This window comes from Kogia breviceps, chromosome 5 (assembly GCF_026419965.1).
Source record: "Kogia breviceps isolate mKogBre1 chromosome 5, mKogBre1 haplotype 1, whole genome shotgun sequence".
Taxonomy (NCBI): Eukaryota; Metazoa; Chordata; class Mammalia; order Artiodactyla; family Physeteridae; genus Kogia; species Kogia breviceps.
The window spans coordinates 141,292,095-141,305,471 of record NC_081314.1 but is presented as its reverse complement, the minus strand read 5'-3'; the positions used below and the strand labels follow the sequence as shown (position 1 = coordinate 141,305,471).

The following is a 13,377-nucleotide window of genomic DNA, read 5'->3' as shown; positions in this document are numbered from 1 at the left end:
TCTCCAGACACACACACAACTGTCAGACGCTTTAGGCTGCCTCCCTCTGGCTCAGGCCAGCGGGATCACTCCTTCTCTGGCTCCGGCGCCTGGCACAGCGTCTGGCACAGAGCAAGAGCTCCATAAAAGTTTGCCGAAGGAAGTAAGGTTGGAGAGGACTTAACCACACCCAGGGGCGCCCTTCGGCCTAGGTCTCGTGGGCTAGAGAGTCCTGGGGCTGGGGTGGGGGAGAGGGTGCCAGGTGTGGGGTTGATGGGGGGGCTGGCCTGAGGCTGCGGTTGAGCCGAATCCACACGCAGTCCCGGCCCTCCGAGGGGAGTTGGGGGGTGGGGAATCGGCCCGAAGTCCGATCGCTGCGTCGGGAGGCCTCTGCAGCCTGGGGGCGGCCTGTGGATCCTCCCGGGGCTCCTTGAGGAGGGACCCCTGGAGACTGTGGCGGTGGGGTCGGAAGGGAGCCCCTACCCGGGCGGGCCAGGGCCGTTGGTGGCGGCGGCGCTTTTCACCCCGCGGCGGCCCTACTACCTGCAGCAGGTGCGATCCCAGCTCCTTGGCGACGCTGTCCAGGGGCCCCGCGCGGCTCGGCTGTCCCCACGCGTCTCCTAAACCTGCACGGAGAATAAAGCAAACCGGTAAACAGCAGCGCCCAGCCACAGGCCTAGGCACCCGACGCCCCGCCGGCCGTCGCCCCCTTTGTCTTCGATTAAAAAGGAAAAGGCCAGAGGAGAAATTCCCGCCTAGGCCTTGGGTCCCAGCCGGCCAGACCCACAGCTCCCGTGGGTCGCCCGCGTGCTCACGGCTCTGAAATTGCCGTTTTACTTGAAATGCCAAAAAGTAATCTAATCTGCTTTGAAATCGGCCATCCTCGTAGCCAAGCGGGGATATCGATTTGACCAGTAAGTGTTCCCCCAAGGGTCCTTCCTCTCTCCCTTCCCTGCGCCGCCGGCAGCCATGCACTTTGCCAAAGACAGAGAGGCCCGAACGTAAAGCCCTCGCCGTCCTGGGGGCAGCTTTTCCGGCATTAAAACGACAAAACAAACAAACCCAAAAAACCAAAACTTTTTCAACCCCCTGTAATCTCTCCCCTCCCCCGCCCCGGCCTCTCCAGCCCTCACAGGGACCCCAGGAGCGCCCACCCTCCTCCAATCCAAGAGCTACAGCCTGGGAAGGGGTTACCTGGGGGCTTCCAGAAGGCGAACTCCTAAGTCGCCAGCGGCGCGGGGTACGGGCCGAAGGCGGGGAGAGCCGTGTGTATACTAGACGGTAACTGGGAGGTGTTTGCTGGCACGTAATTGGGGTCTCGCAGCCCCTCCGCTTCTTAACTGTCCCTCCAAGGCCTCCGTTGCTCCCCACCACCTCCCCGAAGGCTGCCAGTGTTGCAGAAGGCGCACCAGGGCCAAGGCAGCCCAGCTCGAGAGAACATCTCTCTCCCGCGCCCTCGGCTCGGCTGCCGTGACCCCGGAGGCCCCAGGCTTTGCCTGCACGCCCGGGAGGCAGCAGGAAAGCCGGGTGAGATTGCGGCGCTAAGCGCCAGCGGGGAGAACCCCAGCCGCGCCCAGGAGTCCCGCTGGCGGCCTGGCCCGAAACCCTCTAGCGAGCGCCGAGGCCCGGGCGCGAGGCCGCCAAGACCGGGGACCGCTGTCCTAGCAACGCCCCCCCATCCCCCGCGAAGAACGCCCCCCAGGCTCTGGGCCCCTCGCGCGCCTCCCACCAGGGCTGCGACCCTGCGGGTGAGCTGTGGGTCGCGCGGGCGCGTCCGTCTCCCCTCCCGCCAGAATTGCAGGTCCCACCGGTCCCCTGCCCGCTGCTCCCGGGAGAGTGCGACCAGGACCCAGAGCGAATCCGCGGCCCATTCCCAGGACCGAAAAGCCCCTGCGAGCGGGCAGCGGCGAGTGGGCTTCCGGAGAGGGTCGCGCAGGCACCCTGGGTCTCCCCTCTGTCCTTGGGGCGCCCGGGCCATCGCGGCTTCTGGAACCCTCGATCCTAGCAGGCAAAAATGCACCTCCAGGCCCAGGGCCCTCGCAGAGACTTTGGAGACCCTTCTTTCGGCAACTAAGAAAGGGATGGCCTTTAATTCTCCTCCTGGGCTCTAGAATTAGAGGTTTATCCTGGTCTCCCCATAAGGAAGTGGCTAATTTCCACGTATTCCCATCTCCCAGATATGATCGCAGCCCCGCACCCCCCAGATGCCAGCACGTGAACGGAGGTGTCTCTTTAACCCCAGGAAATCACTGCCCACCCCACTCTCACGCCCAAGGATGACCACAGTGACCGTATTATAGGGCCACTGGCTCTCACGGTAGGTCCTTTTCCTCCCCAGCACCCAAGAGGCCGGCCTACTGGTGGTGGTGTTGACTCCATTTAACCAGAAATGGAAAGAACCAAAATTTAAAAGCCTCGGGCCCTGAATGAAGAAAAAACATAATAAGGGCCCAGGAATCCTGATGTCTGAAAATGGACAGAGGCGCCCCTGTAACTGTCCTTCACCCTGCTCCTGGGCCCGTCCCCTGGTTTGGGCCACCTTTGCCTGGACCTCTGTGGACAGTGAACAACACCTCCAGCCTTGGCTTCTGACAGGGCCTGGGGAAATCTGCACCTTCTTCGGGAATGACCCCCAAACCAAACTCCCCTGCCTGGCTCTCCCAAAAGCCTTGTCGAAAGCCCTCACATGCAAAAAGTGCATTGGCTGCACAGGACAATTATTCCGTATAATTCAAAGCCTGTTCTCTTGCATCATTATAATTTTTCGTATTATTTCTTGATGCCTCCGCTTTGCCGGCAGATGGTGGAGAGGCTCTCCTTAAGCTTCCCTATCCCCACGCCACCTCACAGGGAGCGAGCGCTGTCAGCTCGTCCATTAGAAACCTCTATGGGTGAGACTTTTTCCCTGGGCCCATAAAAATCTACTTCGGGCTGAATGCAGAGACTAAATAAGGTAAGGTTTGTAACCAAAAAATCATCTTGTTACTATAAAGCCATACATACTCCTGAAAAAGTGAGGCACTAGGCCTGTGGCCCTTATCTAGCCCTAACAAAGGGCTTTATTTGTTAGAAAAATGAGGGCAGGAGTGTTAAGAAAAGACTGCGCTAAGCTCCTCCAAGGTTATTAGCCATTGGTGGTCTGTTTTGCCTGATTCTGGGAAATCCTCACCCCACCCCATCCCAATGACTGCAGGGGGGCAAGGCAGGGGAGCTTCCAAACTTGGCCTGTAGTTTGCGGTCCTGCTTGCCCTACGCGCGTGTCAATAGGGGAATCAGATGGGCACCCCCTGCTACTGGGAATCCAGATGGCCAGGTCACTGGGGAGGGGGGTCAGCCACTAGGTCAGAGGGAAAGGGAGCCAAGTGTCCCCTTTTCCCCTCTGCCTCCAAGGGTTTGTGGGTGCTTGCACTTGTACCCACACTCAGCGAGTGGGCTGTTTGGTTTAAACCCTGTCAGGCCCTGCCCGCCACAGAAGCTATCTAAATATGGTCCCTCCTCTGTGGGTGCTCAGTCAGTCAGTCAACAAACAGCTCTTGGGAGCCTGCTGTACCAGGTCCTCAGCCAGGTGCAGCTCACAGACCATAAACATCAAATCACACACACGATCTGGTTTCCCAGTAAAGGGGACATTGTGCCGGGGTTCCCTCACTGTGAGATAGGGTCACCCTCTCACATGAGGGGGACACACGAGTTGAGACCTGAAGGAGGCAGTTAGGTTCGCTCCTTCCTCTGGACCCGGAAGCAGGACTCACTGTGGCCAGTAACCAATGGGTCCTGCCCCAGAGAAGGGTCTAGACTTGGATAAGAACTTCCAGGATGGACAGCGGGTCTCACACTTCTCCGAGGGCAGCCTTGGGTATCTAAAATGGTGGCAATTCAGTCCTCTTCCGGCCTTGGAATGGTTCGCGGTCACTGGGTCCCTGAAAAGCCCGGCCCTTGCACCCTTTTAGAAACCCACAGCTGCACAGCGGCCCAGAGGGGGTGTGAAGGGGGTGGTAGGTAGAGACGCCCCAACAGGGTTTGGCTCTGGGTGGGGGAAGGGAGGGGATTCCAGCCCGGCCTGCCTGGCCACGGGCCAGTGTTGTACATGCACAGACCACGGACAACGGAAGCGCCCGGAGACCCGGTCGCCTGATGCTTAGACCTTGCAGGATGGGAGGGTGCCTCAGCCGAGCCCGCGCTCAGGAGCGCGCGTGGCCAGCGCCGAGCAGGCCAGGCTGCCAGTCCGCGCCCCAGAGCGCCCTGAGCCGGTCTTGGGCGCTGGCCTCCGGGGGCTGAATCTGCGGCGCCCGCGCTCCACATCCCCGCTCCCACCCTCCAGGGTCCCCGAAGCTCTGGAGTTCCCATCACCACTACCGAGCTTCCTGCTCCGCCTCTGTGAACTTTCCCTCCCGGACCCGGCGCACAGCCTGGCAGGCTTCCAAGTAGAGCCGGGGAGAGGATTGTAAAAACCCACTTTATTCTAAAAAATAAGTCTACTTTAAAAAAAAACACAAACTACATTATTTCGGGCTGTGGCAGGGAAAGGCCTCATGGATCTGTGACTCCATGTCGGGTTAGGGCGAGTTTCTCCTCACCAACCCCTCTCAATCAAAGCGTTTCCTTTCCCGACAACACTTTCTAGGACCGTCCTGACCCCCGCACCTCCCCTTGGCACTCAGGGGTGTGTGTGTCTGTGTGTGTGTGTGTGCGCGCACGCGCGATGTAAACCCAGACAAATCCAGCCACCGGAGTAATTCAGGCCTCCAACCCCATTTACTGTGCGTGTGACATGGTCACTTCTTTGGAGTAAAAAGTTGTGATGAGTGTTGCAGCCCCTGCCTCTCTCTCGCCCACACCTGTCTGGGATCTTGGTGCGGAGCAGGAAGAGGGGCTCTGTTCTCTTCCCAGGATCAGCCTCAGCTTCCAGCTCCGCTCCTGAGCTGGGACCTGCAGGCAGTCCCTCCTCGACCCCTTTCTGTACACGTGCCGGAGGGGAGGCCACCCTCTGCCCCACAGCTGAGCTCAGGAACCCCAGCTCCTCGGAAGAGGCCTAACCCTGCTGATTGGCCGCGGAGCTCCAGCAGCCCTGACTTGTACCTCCTGGGGCCCCCGCGTGGGTCACCATGCAGCTATGGCCAGAGAGCAGCAGACTTCTCCCACCCCGGGTGCTTCTGTGTTTCCAAAGTGCCTCCTCTCCAGAGGTGAAGGCCACGCTGCAAAGAGGGCAGCGGGACCCTGGACACCAGCGTTTCCCTGAGCCCTGTGAGTAGCAGGCCTTCCCAACCACATTAAGTCACTAAGCTTTCAATTCCGAGCCCACTGCCAGAGCCAGCCTTGCTCTCCTGCCCTGTTCCCTGCCCTTCTACCTTCCACTTCTCAGTTTGCAGTTAAAGGGGAGAAAACGGTGGGAACCCAGAAAACAGCCCATCCAGGCAGTGCCCATCCAACTCCAGGCAGTGAGTCCCGGAGGTCCACCGAGTGGCGCGCCGCCGTTAAGGTCGCATCTGGCCCGAGGAAGGCAGTGAGAGCACGGGAAGAACACGGTAGATCTCCACCTGCGCCTGCCTCCTTCCTCCTACCCGATCCCGGGAACCCTGCGCAGCGATGGCGTTGCTAACGCGCCCATTTTACAGACAAGGAGACAGAGGCCCAGCGGGGTAGCCTGACAGAGCCGAGCCTTGAACCGGCTGTCTGGCTTACCAGCACCCCCAAGCTTGCGGACTGGCCTCTCCGCGGAGTGTCCACCTGGCTCCAGTCGCCTCTCTGCCCCTGCCCTGGGGCTTCTCCGAGCTCCTCTTTCTCTCCTCCTGCCTGGGGGTCTCGGGATGAAAGGGGCCGAGGCCAGCGGCCTCTCCTGCGCACAGAAGCTCAGGCGGCACAGCGGCCTTCCCGCCTGCCCTGCCCTCGCCGGGGACCGTGGGAAAGGCCCGCCCCTCTCAGGCCTCAATTTCCTCAAATACTGAGGGTTAGTCTGGCGATTCCTGTGGTTCCTTCGGACCGTGCTCTTCATTTTCTAACTCCCAAGGTCCTAACTTGGCTTCTAGATTCTTCTTCACCCAGGGATCCGGCTTGGCTATCAAACAGCGAGGCCGCGCTGGGCACATCGGGTCCGCTCGGTATCTTTCCGTTCGCTGCCGAGAGCCGGAGCAGGTCCGGGAGTTCCCGCCGCGGCGCAGGACCGCGTTGGCCGCTAAAGCCTCCCTGACGCCCGCGTCCGGACCCTCGCAGCTCCGCCAGGCCCCGTCCGCCTCCCGCACCGCCTCCCTGGCGCAGTCTCCCGAGAACATCTTAAGTCAGTTTCGGATGCTGCTTCCGCGCTCCCACCCTTCGTCCTTCAGAGCCACGGGAGGGGCGCACGAGTCATTCTGCGTAATTGAGGTCTTTCTAAACGGTTCTTTTTTTCTCTGCCCCAGGCACCCAGCTCCTCTACTCTCCAGTCGCAGACTGACTTGAGGGGGAAGGTCTGCAGGCCCCAGGCCTCCTAGCGCAGGGAGGCGTCCGGAGCTGCTCTTTGCACCGTGCAGGCGAGCGCCCCTGCTCCCAGCTTCAGCGCTGCAGGAGCCGCTGCGGTCTACATCACCGCCTGCTCCCCATTTTGGATGAATCGGGACCCCCTAGGTTCAGGACTATTTCCAAAACTCGAGGGCCACATAGCTCTCCCCGACCCCTCCTGGAGCTCGTCTCCATGGTCACCCCCAGGAGACGCCCAGACCACCCCTCAACTAGACCACTAGGAACAAAGCACAGGGGCCTGGCGCTCAGGGGCCAGCGCATCCCTGCGACCTGCTCGGGGCCAAGCAATTCGGGGTCCCAAGGCCTGCAGCCTCGCTTCGCAGCGCTGGGACCTACAGACCCAGTTTAATGTTTGCAGGAGCATAGATACACACCACTTCCCAATTTTTAGCCGCTTTCCTGGAAAGCCCCACACAACAAGTGGCTAGCAATTAGCCCCTTTCTCCAGGCCTCAATTTCTGGCTTACTTGAAATCATTTAATCTTCTGATCATTTCTTTGTAATTTGTATTTCCAGTGAGGCGGGAGCGGGACAGGAGAGAAGGCTTATGTCCTGTCTCGGCTCCACACCTGCTTTGCAGCATGTAGATTAAGAAACGGTTCGCCCGAGCAAACCAGTTACCATCCCTCCCTCCCAGGGTTGGAAGGAGACTCCGTCGGCTCTTATAAAACCCAATTCTCTTTTAGTTTTCACTGAAAACTTCAGCAGGGGAGGAGTCATCTCTACTTCGGTGGAGGGCCGACAAATAGCGTCCACTAGGCCGCAGCTCCCAGCAGGACGGGTAGGAGCGGGAGGGGGGCACCTCGGTTGATCGGGGTTGGAAAGGAAAAGAACTTTCCCTTCTAAGAGCTCTGGGCTGTGACAGTCAGGTCACAGGCTCCTGCTCCAGGGAGGAAAGTGGCCGCCTGGCCGCACAGCGCAGCTGGAAGGCTCCGGTGAGGACAGGCCACCGCTTCTGGTCCCCTCGGCACCCTGTCCAGTGGTGCTCAGCTCCCCAGCCAGCACGCTGCAGAGCTGGAGGTCACGTTGGGGGACAGGTCCTAGGAGCTCCACCCGGGAGGTGGTGTACAGGGCAGTTTATGACCCAGAGACGATTACAAATAACAGGCTTAGGGGCGCCCACCATAAAGAGGTCGAGTTTACTGACTTTAGGTCGATCGCCTGGCCTGGAACTGCCTTAATGGAGGTGCCCTGCGCTGGAGAGACACCTGTCGCGGCTCTGCAGCGGCTCTGCAGCGACCGTCCCCGCGCCCTGCGGCTAAAGTTGTCTCCCTAGTCGCGCATCGGCTTCTGATACTCCAGAGGCTGCCACAGCTCTAGTGGCTCCTCGGCCTCCAGATTGGGGGGTGCCCATCGGGTGCTGGAGCAGAGCGTCTCAGACAAGCGTCCTAATCCCTTCCGCCAGGCCGCAGCCAACATGGCTGGGGACAGGGACATTGGAAGGTGGTCGGTTCAGAACCACCGGGACACCAAAAGGGATGCCGTGGTGATCAGGCCTCCTCCAGCCCTGCTGCTCAGAGGTGCCCGCCTGGCAGCTACTGTCACCCACAGGCCGTGTGCTGGCAGGGAATACCCACCCAGCGCACCACCACTTCTGACCACCGAGAGGCTGCTGGGCCCGTGGGTCCTGGCGACCCTTGCCCACCATGGCGCCTGCCCCTCCGGGCTGATAATCCAATCTAGAAAAGAAGACTATGCTCAGGCCTGCCTGCCATTTCCGAATTAACCGCCCCCCTTTCTCTCCTGCCCCATCTCGGCTCACCTGTTTGAGGTGAGTCTCTCCCACCCTGACCTCCAGAGCCCCAGCCCCAAGAACGGCAAGCAGAGAAGAGACCAGCTGAGAGGCCCGAGTCTGAGGCCTAAGTCTCTGCAAGTGCTCTGCTGGGAGCTGGGGCCTGCAGGGCCTGGGCCTCCCGGTGTACTCCACTCTCTCCCAGGGGCCAGCAAGCACCCTTCACCTCCGGCCCGGGTGCACTGTGCTTTCCCTCCACGGAAAGAAAGTAGGAAGGAAAAAATAAAAGGCGGAGTTAAAGAAATGAAGAAAGTTAGGAAGGGAAGAAGAAAGACCAGATTGGACTCGTACGCTCATGGACCGATCCGTGGTTCGCCCCCCCCCGCCCCCCGCCACCCCACAGCCCTGGGCCAGAAGGGGGCCTGGTGTCTCTGGCACCAGGGCCCTGGCCCCTCTCTCCAGGAGGAACCGAAGTTCCCGGAGCGACCTCCCCAAGATGTTTTGGCACCGGCCAGAAGCCTCGGGCAGCCCCTCCGGGCCAGCTCTGGCTCCCCGCCTGGGCCCCCTAGCGCTCCCGGCCGCCCACCTGCGGCCTCACCTTCGGGAAAGACGGCGCGCATCTTCAGGTAGCTCGTGGTGAGTCTGATGATGGACGCCTTGTCCAGCTGCGAGGTGATGGCCGATGGCAGCGGAAGCAGCTTGGCCAGCTCATAAAACTCGCCATTTTCCTTCTCCCTCCTGGTCTTGGCCGCATTCTTGGACTTCTCCTTCATCGCGCCTCGGCTCCGGGCATATTAGACCCGGCCGTGCTCCAGGCCCGCGGAGCTCCGCTCTGGCTGCAGTGGCGGCGATGGGGAAGGGGGCCCCGCAGACCAGGTGGGCGTGGGGCGCCGGCCGCGGGCAGGTGCGTGGGGCCGACCAGGGGCACCGAGACGCCTCTCAGCAGCCGTGGGCCGGGAGCTCGGTGCAACCCGGGGACGCCGCCCCGCGCTCCTCCCGCCACCGCCCCGGGCGCAGCCTCCTCCGGGCCGGGCTGTCCCGCGGCGACCCGAGCCCTGGCTTCCCGCTCGCTTCGGCCCGCTCTTCCTTCCTCCCTCTTGTCTCCCCTGCCTCGGCTTTCCTTAGGGGTGGAGAGCGGCCGGCGAGGAAGCGGCGGTGCTGTTTAGTCCTTGACCGGGTGTTCGTACCAGCTGCCGCGAGGCCCCTCCGGGCTGGAGGACGGCACAGGCGGCGGCGGCTGCGGAGCCATGGAGCGGGAGGGGAGCGGACGCGGCTGGGGCCCGGCCCGGGTGCGCTCTCCTGCCCTCCCTGGCGGTTCCCTGTGCCTGGAGATGCGCGCCCGGAGCCCGCGATCTGTCGCGAGGCGCAGGAGCTCAGCGGTCCACGTGCAACCGAGCCGCGTTTGTTTATGGCGGACCCGCCTTCGGGCGGAGCACTCGGCCGCCGCGGCCCTGGGGGGAGGGGGGGCAGGAAGGGGGGAGGGACCGCGGCGGGGGCGGGGGCGGCCAATCTCGCCTACCGACCCCACCGCGGCCCTGGAGTCACAGGCGCGCCTCCACGTCGCCGCCTCCGGGGACTCTCCCAGGAGAGACCGGCGCGCTCCCGGCCCGGAGGAAATCGCGGTGAGTGCGCGGGGCGCGCGGCGGAGACCGGCCCCGGCGAGCGGGTCGCGGGACCTGGCGCTGGGAGGAGCGGCGGGGAGGGGCGCAGGAGGAAAAGGCAGGGAGGGAGCGGTGCGGAGACCTCGTCTGTGGCTCCCGCGCAGGTACTGGGCGGGCGCTGCCTGACTGCCCTGCGGAGGAGGACTGAGTCCTCCGAGCCCGCGCGGGCCCCGAGCCCTCGCTCTCCCCAGTTTGCAGGTCCGAGAGCCGAAAGCGGTGGTGGTGGGGAGGCCAGAGGGGAAGGAGCACCCCCCTCCCCAGGAAGCGGCGCGAGTGGGGCTCGGAAGTGACCCTTAGGCCCCTTCTCTCCTGTAAACGGGAGAGCGAAAGGAGTTTGGCGCCTTCCCCGGAGGGGTTGGAGGCCGCGGGGACGCGCGGATCGCACGGAGAGGGGGGCGGGGGAGCCGAACCCATCGGTGAGGCCTTGCCCTGGGCAGCGGCGGGAACAGGGCCCAATAGTACCCGCCCCTGAAGCCCGATCCAGCGCGGCAGGAATTTCAGGGAAGCCGGCCGGGGCGGGTGCTTCAGGGCAAGGAGCACCGAGCGAGGGTCATCGGACAAGCAAGCGTTCGTGGTGGCCAGGGTGACGGGGACAGGAGGCAGTTGGCGTAGGGAGGCGCCGTCGGAGATTGCGGCCGGCGTAGGGCGTCCCGGCGCTTTCCCTCAGGGCCACACTGGACCTGAGTCCTCTTGTATACCCCACCTCACCGTCGGTGCCTGCAACCCGGAGGATCACGAGGTAGCCCCCCATCCCTTCCCTTCTAGAAGCCCGGACCCTCCGGACGCGGTGTGCACGCGTGCACCGGGAGGACTCCAGCTTCCGGGAGCGCGGGGTCAGAGGGCAGCCGCAGTGGACGCAGGGCGCGGGGTCCTGGGGTCCCTCGGACGTGTGCCGAGGCTGTAGGCTGTGGGGGCCTGATCTGGAGGTCAGCTCGGGAGGGGAGACGCCGGAGCCTTGGGGCCCAGCGCTAGGATCTCCGTTCTCGGTGCTTTCTCTCTCCCCCCGCCCGGGAGGGGCCTGCGGCTCCGCGCGCGCACTGCCATTCCAATGACTTGGTACTCGCCTCCCTCCCCCGCGTCTGGAGGGCAGGGCCTACGGCGACCTCGTCGGCAGCCGGCGCTCCGGACCCTTTCCAGGAACCCCGCTGAAGGTCAGAAGTTCGATGGCGTTGGAGGCGTCGTAGTTCCCTCGGGGGGCAGGACAGCGTGCGCAGACCCGGGCTCGGCCTCACCTGCCCCGGCGCCCTGCGGAACCCACAGCCGTGGCCTTGCTCGAAACCACCGAGCCGCGCGAGCTTCGGAGTTGGTGCCTCCCCACCAAATGCCGGGCGCATGTAGGAACCAGCACTTTTCCTTGGGGTTTCGGATCCAGGAGCGCTTTCCTTTTTCCAGCCGTGCGCGCAGAGGCTCGGGGGTGGGGCGCGCGAGCTGCTCGGGTACGCAGTGGCCAAACGCAAGGCTCCCGGCCCGCTTCCCCGCCCGGAGTCCCGCACCCCGCTGCGGGGACAGCCGTGGTCTCCCGGCTTCCGGGAGAAGGAGCTCGGGGTGGGGGGGGGGGAGGGATTGCCGGCTGGGCCCCGCCGCCGCTTGCTCAGGCCGCCCCCGTGTGCGCTCCGCCACCTTCCTGGCTTCGGGAGGATTTAAGGCTTCCCTCACCCCCACGATTTCCGATCCTCAATTATGGACCCGGGAGAATTCCTCCTGGGCTTGAAAGGGATTACCCAGATCGCAGAAACATGGTTAAGTGGAAGTGCGAGAAACTCGACAAGTAACAGGAACAGAAACGTTCCTTAAACCAAAGTTCCCGGATTTCACGGGATATTGTACTTGAGATCTTGATACCCGGTCTTCAGCAGTGGCAGCCGCTGTTGCATCTGCGAGACAAGTTCGAATCGCGTGGTGTGAGACGTAGCATAACGGAGCGTTTGAAGAATCGCAGATGTTTGGCTGTGGGGCATTTTCGGGCCCAAAGTGTGCCCCCCGGCAAACGCCCAAGTGGGCCTTTTATCACCCTCCCCCCAACACATTCATTCAACACACACACACACACACAGCGCGCGGAGATGGGCCTGGGCTCCCGCACAGCACCACCGAAAGAACACAAAGTACTTCGGCGCGAACTTCGAGGTTTCCCCAGGTGGGAAAAATAGTGATGTTTGCGTGGGATGGCGAAGGAAGAACTCCTGAGCTTGGATGGGGTCGTCCCAGGGCTCTCCCTGCCGAAGGGAAAGCCTGAGGCCCTTAGGACACCCACGGGATAGAAGCTCTGTGTAAATTGGAAAAAGCACTAAACGCGTGCTAATTGGAGTGATCAGAAGCCGGTGGCCGTGGGTTGGGACACCTACTGCGTATTCCTTGCTCCAGGGCTCCTGGTGCGGGGAGTACCTCCTAGTCTATTGAGTCGAAAGTCGAGCGCGTCGCGCAGAGCACGGAGACGGGCCCGCAGGGGAGAAGCATAGGGCAACGAAAGACCCCTCAGTCCCGGGCATCACCCAGAAACGGCGGTTCTCCTACTGACCCGGAAGGAGTTGGCAGAATCTAGAATGACGAGAGACCGGGGGCAGGAAGAGGGCAGGTGGAAAGAGGGTTCGGACACCTTGAGTCCAATAAGCTTTTGCCGCGCTTGCGGGACGCCACCAGCCCCAGTCAGTCCTGCTTCCAGCGCCTAGGCGCACCCCGAGGCGCACGAGCACGCCTCCGCATACCCCCCACCTCTTAGAAATTTTCCATTAGGAAACTGATCTGGAAGAAATTGAGGCCCTAAGGGGAAAGGGGCGGGGCCCGGCCGCCCCACATCTGCTTGGATTTTCCGCTTCAGATGCTCCGCAACTGTTTTTCCCCGGGGCCGCACCCGGCGCCTACCTGAGGCCCATCCTCCGCCGAAACCGACTTGCGCGTGAGATCAAGGGGAAAACGCGCAGATGTTCCACTAGGGATGGGCTGCTGCGGAGGCAGAAAGGGATCGGAGACTTTGTCCCTAAGGAGGTGGGGAGGGGAGGACTTCTCCCAGGCCTAGCACTAGATTTGGGGGAAGGGGTTGGAACCTCTGAAGTGGTGTTTAAGGAGAACTTCAACCGCCCAAACGAGCCGAGACAGCAGAAAACCCAGGACTTTGGAGACGTGAACCTATTCGATTTATAAACTCTTGTCTACACAGGCAATTAGCATGATGTGGTTACTTCAGAAAATCCCGCTTGGGTTCAGCATCACAAATATGAGTATTTCAAGGCTGGGAGGTGCGTTTGGTCTGAGCTATCTGAAAAGGTACTTCGATTTTTCACTCCTTTCCTTGTGTAAGACCAGTGGAGATATCATCAACTTTTTCTGGGGTCATTGCTACTCCCAGAAAGGCTCGGACAACAATTGCAATATTCCTACCCATTGTATAAAAGTAATTACAGTTATCCAGAGCAATTTCGTAATGATTCGTTCCTTGAGAGGTCGAGACAGTATCTCTCTCTGCTCACATGTTCCTAAGTAGTAGAGGGAGAGAAGTTTACTTCTTTTTGT

At 61.9% G+C, this 13,377-nt stretch overlaps 1 protein-coding gene across 1 annotated transcript in view; it reads right to left on the bottom strand.

The window, feature by feature from the left end:
• SIM2 (SIM bHLH transcription factor 2) overlaps positions 1–8,979 on the bottom strand; it is a 44,621-nt gene extending 35,642 nt beyond the window's left edge. The window contains exons 1-2 of the mRNA XM_067035381.1: positions 8,805–8,979; positions 523–605 (exon numbers count right to left, since the gene is read on the bottom strand). Coding sequence (XP_066891482.1) covers positions 523–605; positions 8,805–8,979 — 258 coding nt within the window. The remainder of the gene's footprint in view (positions 1–522; positions 606–8,804) is intronic.
• Between the last annotated feature and the right edge of the window lie 4,398 nt (positions 8,980–13,377).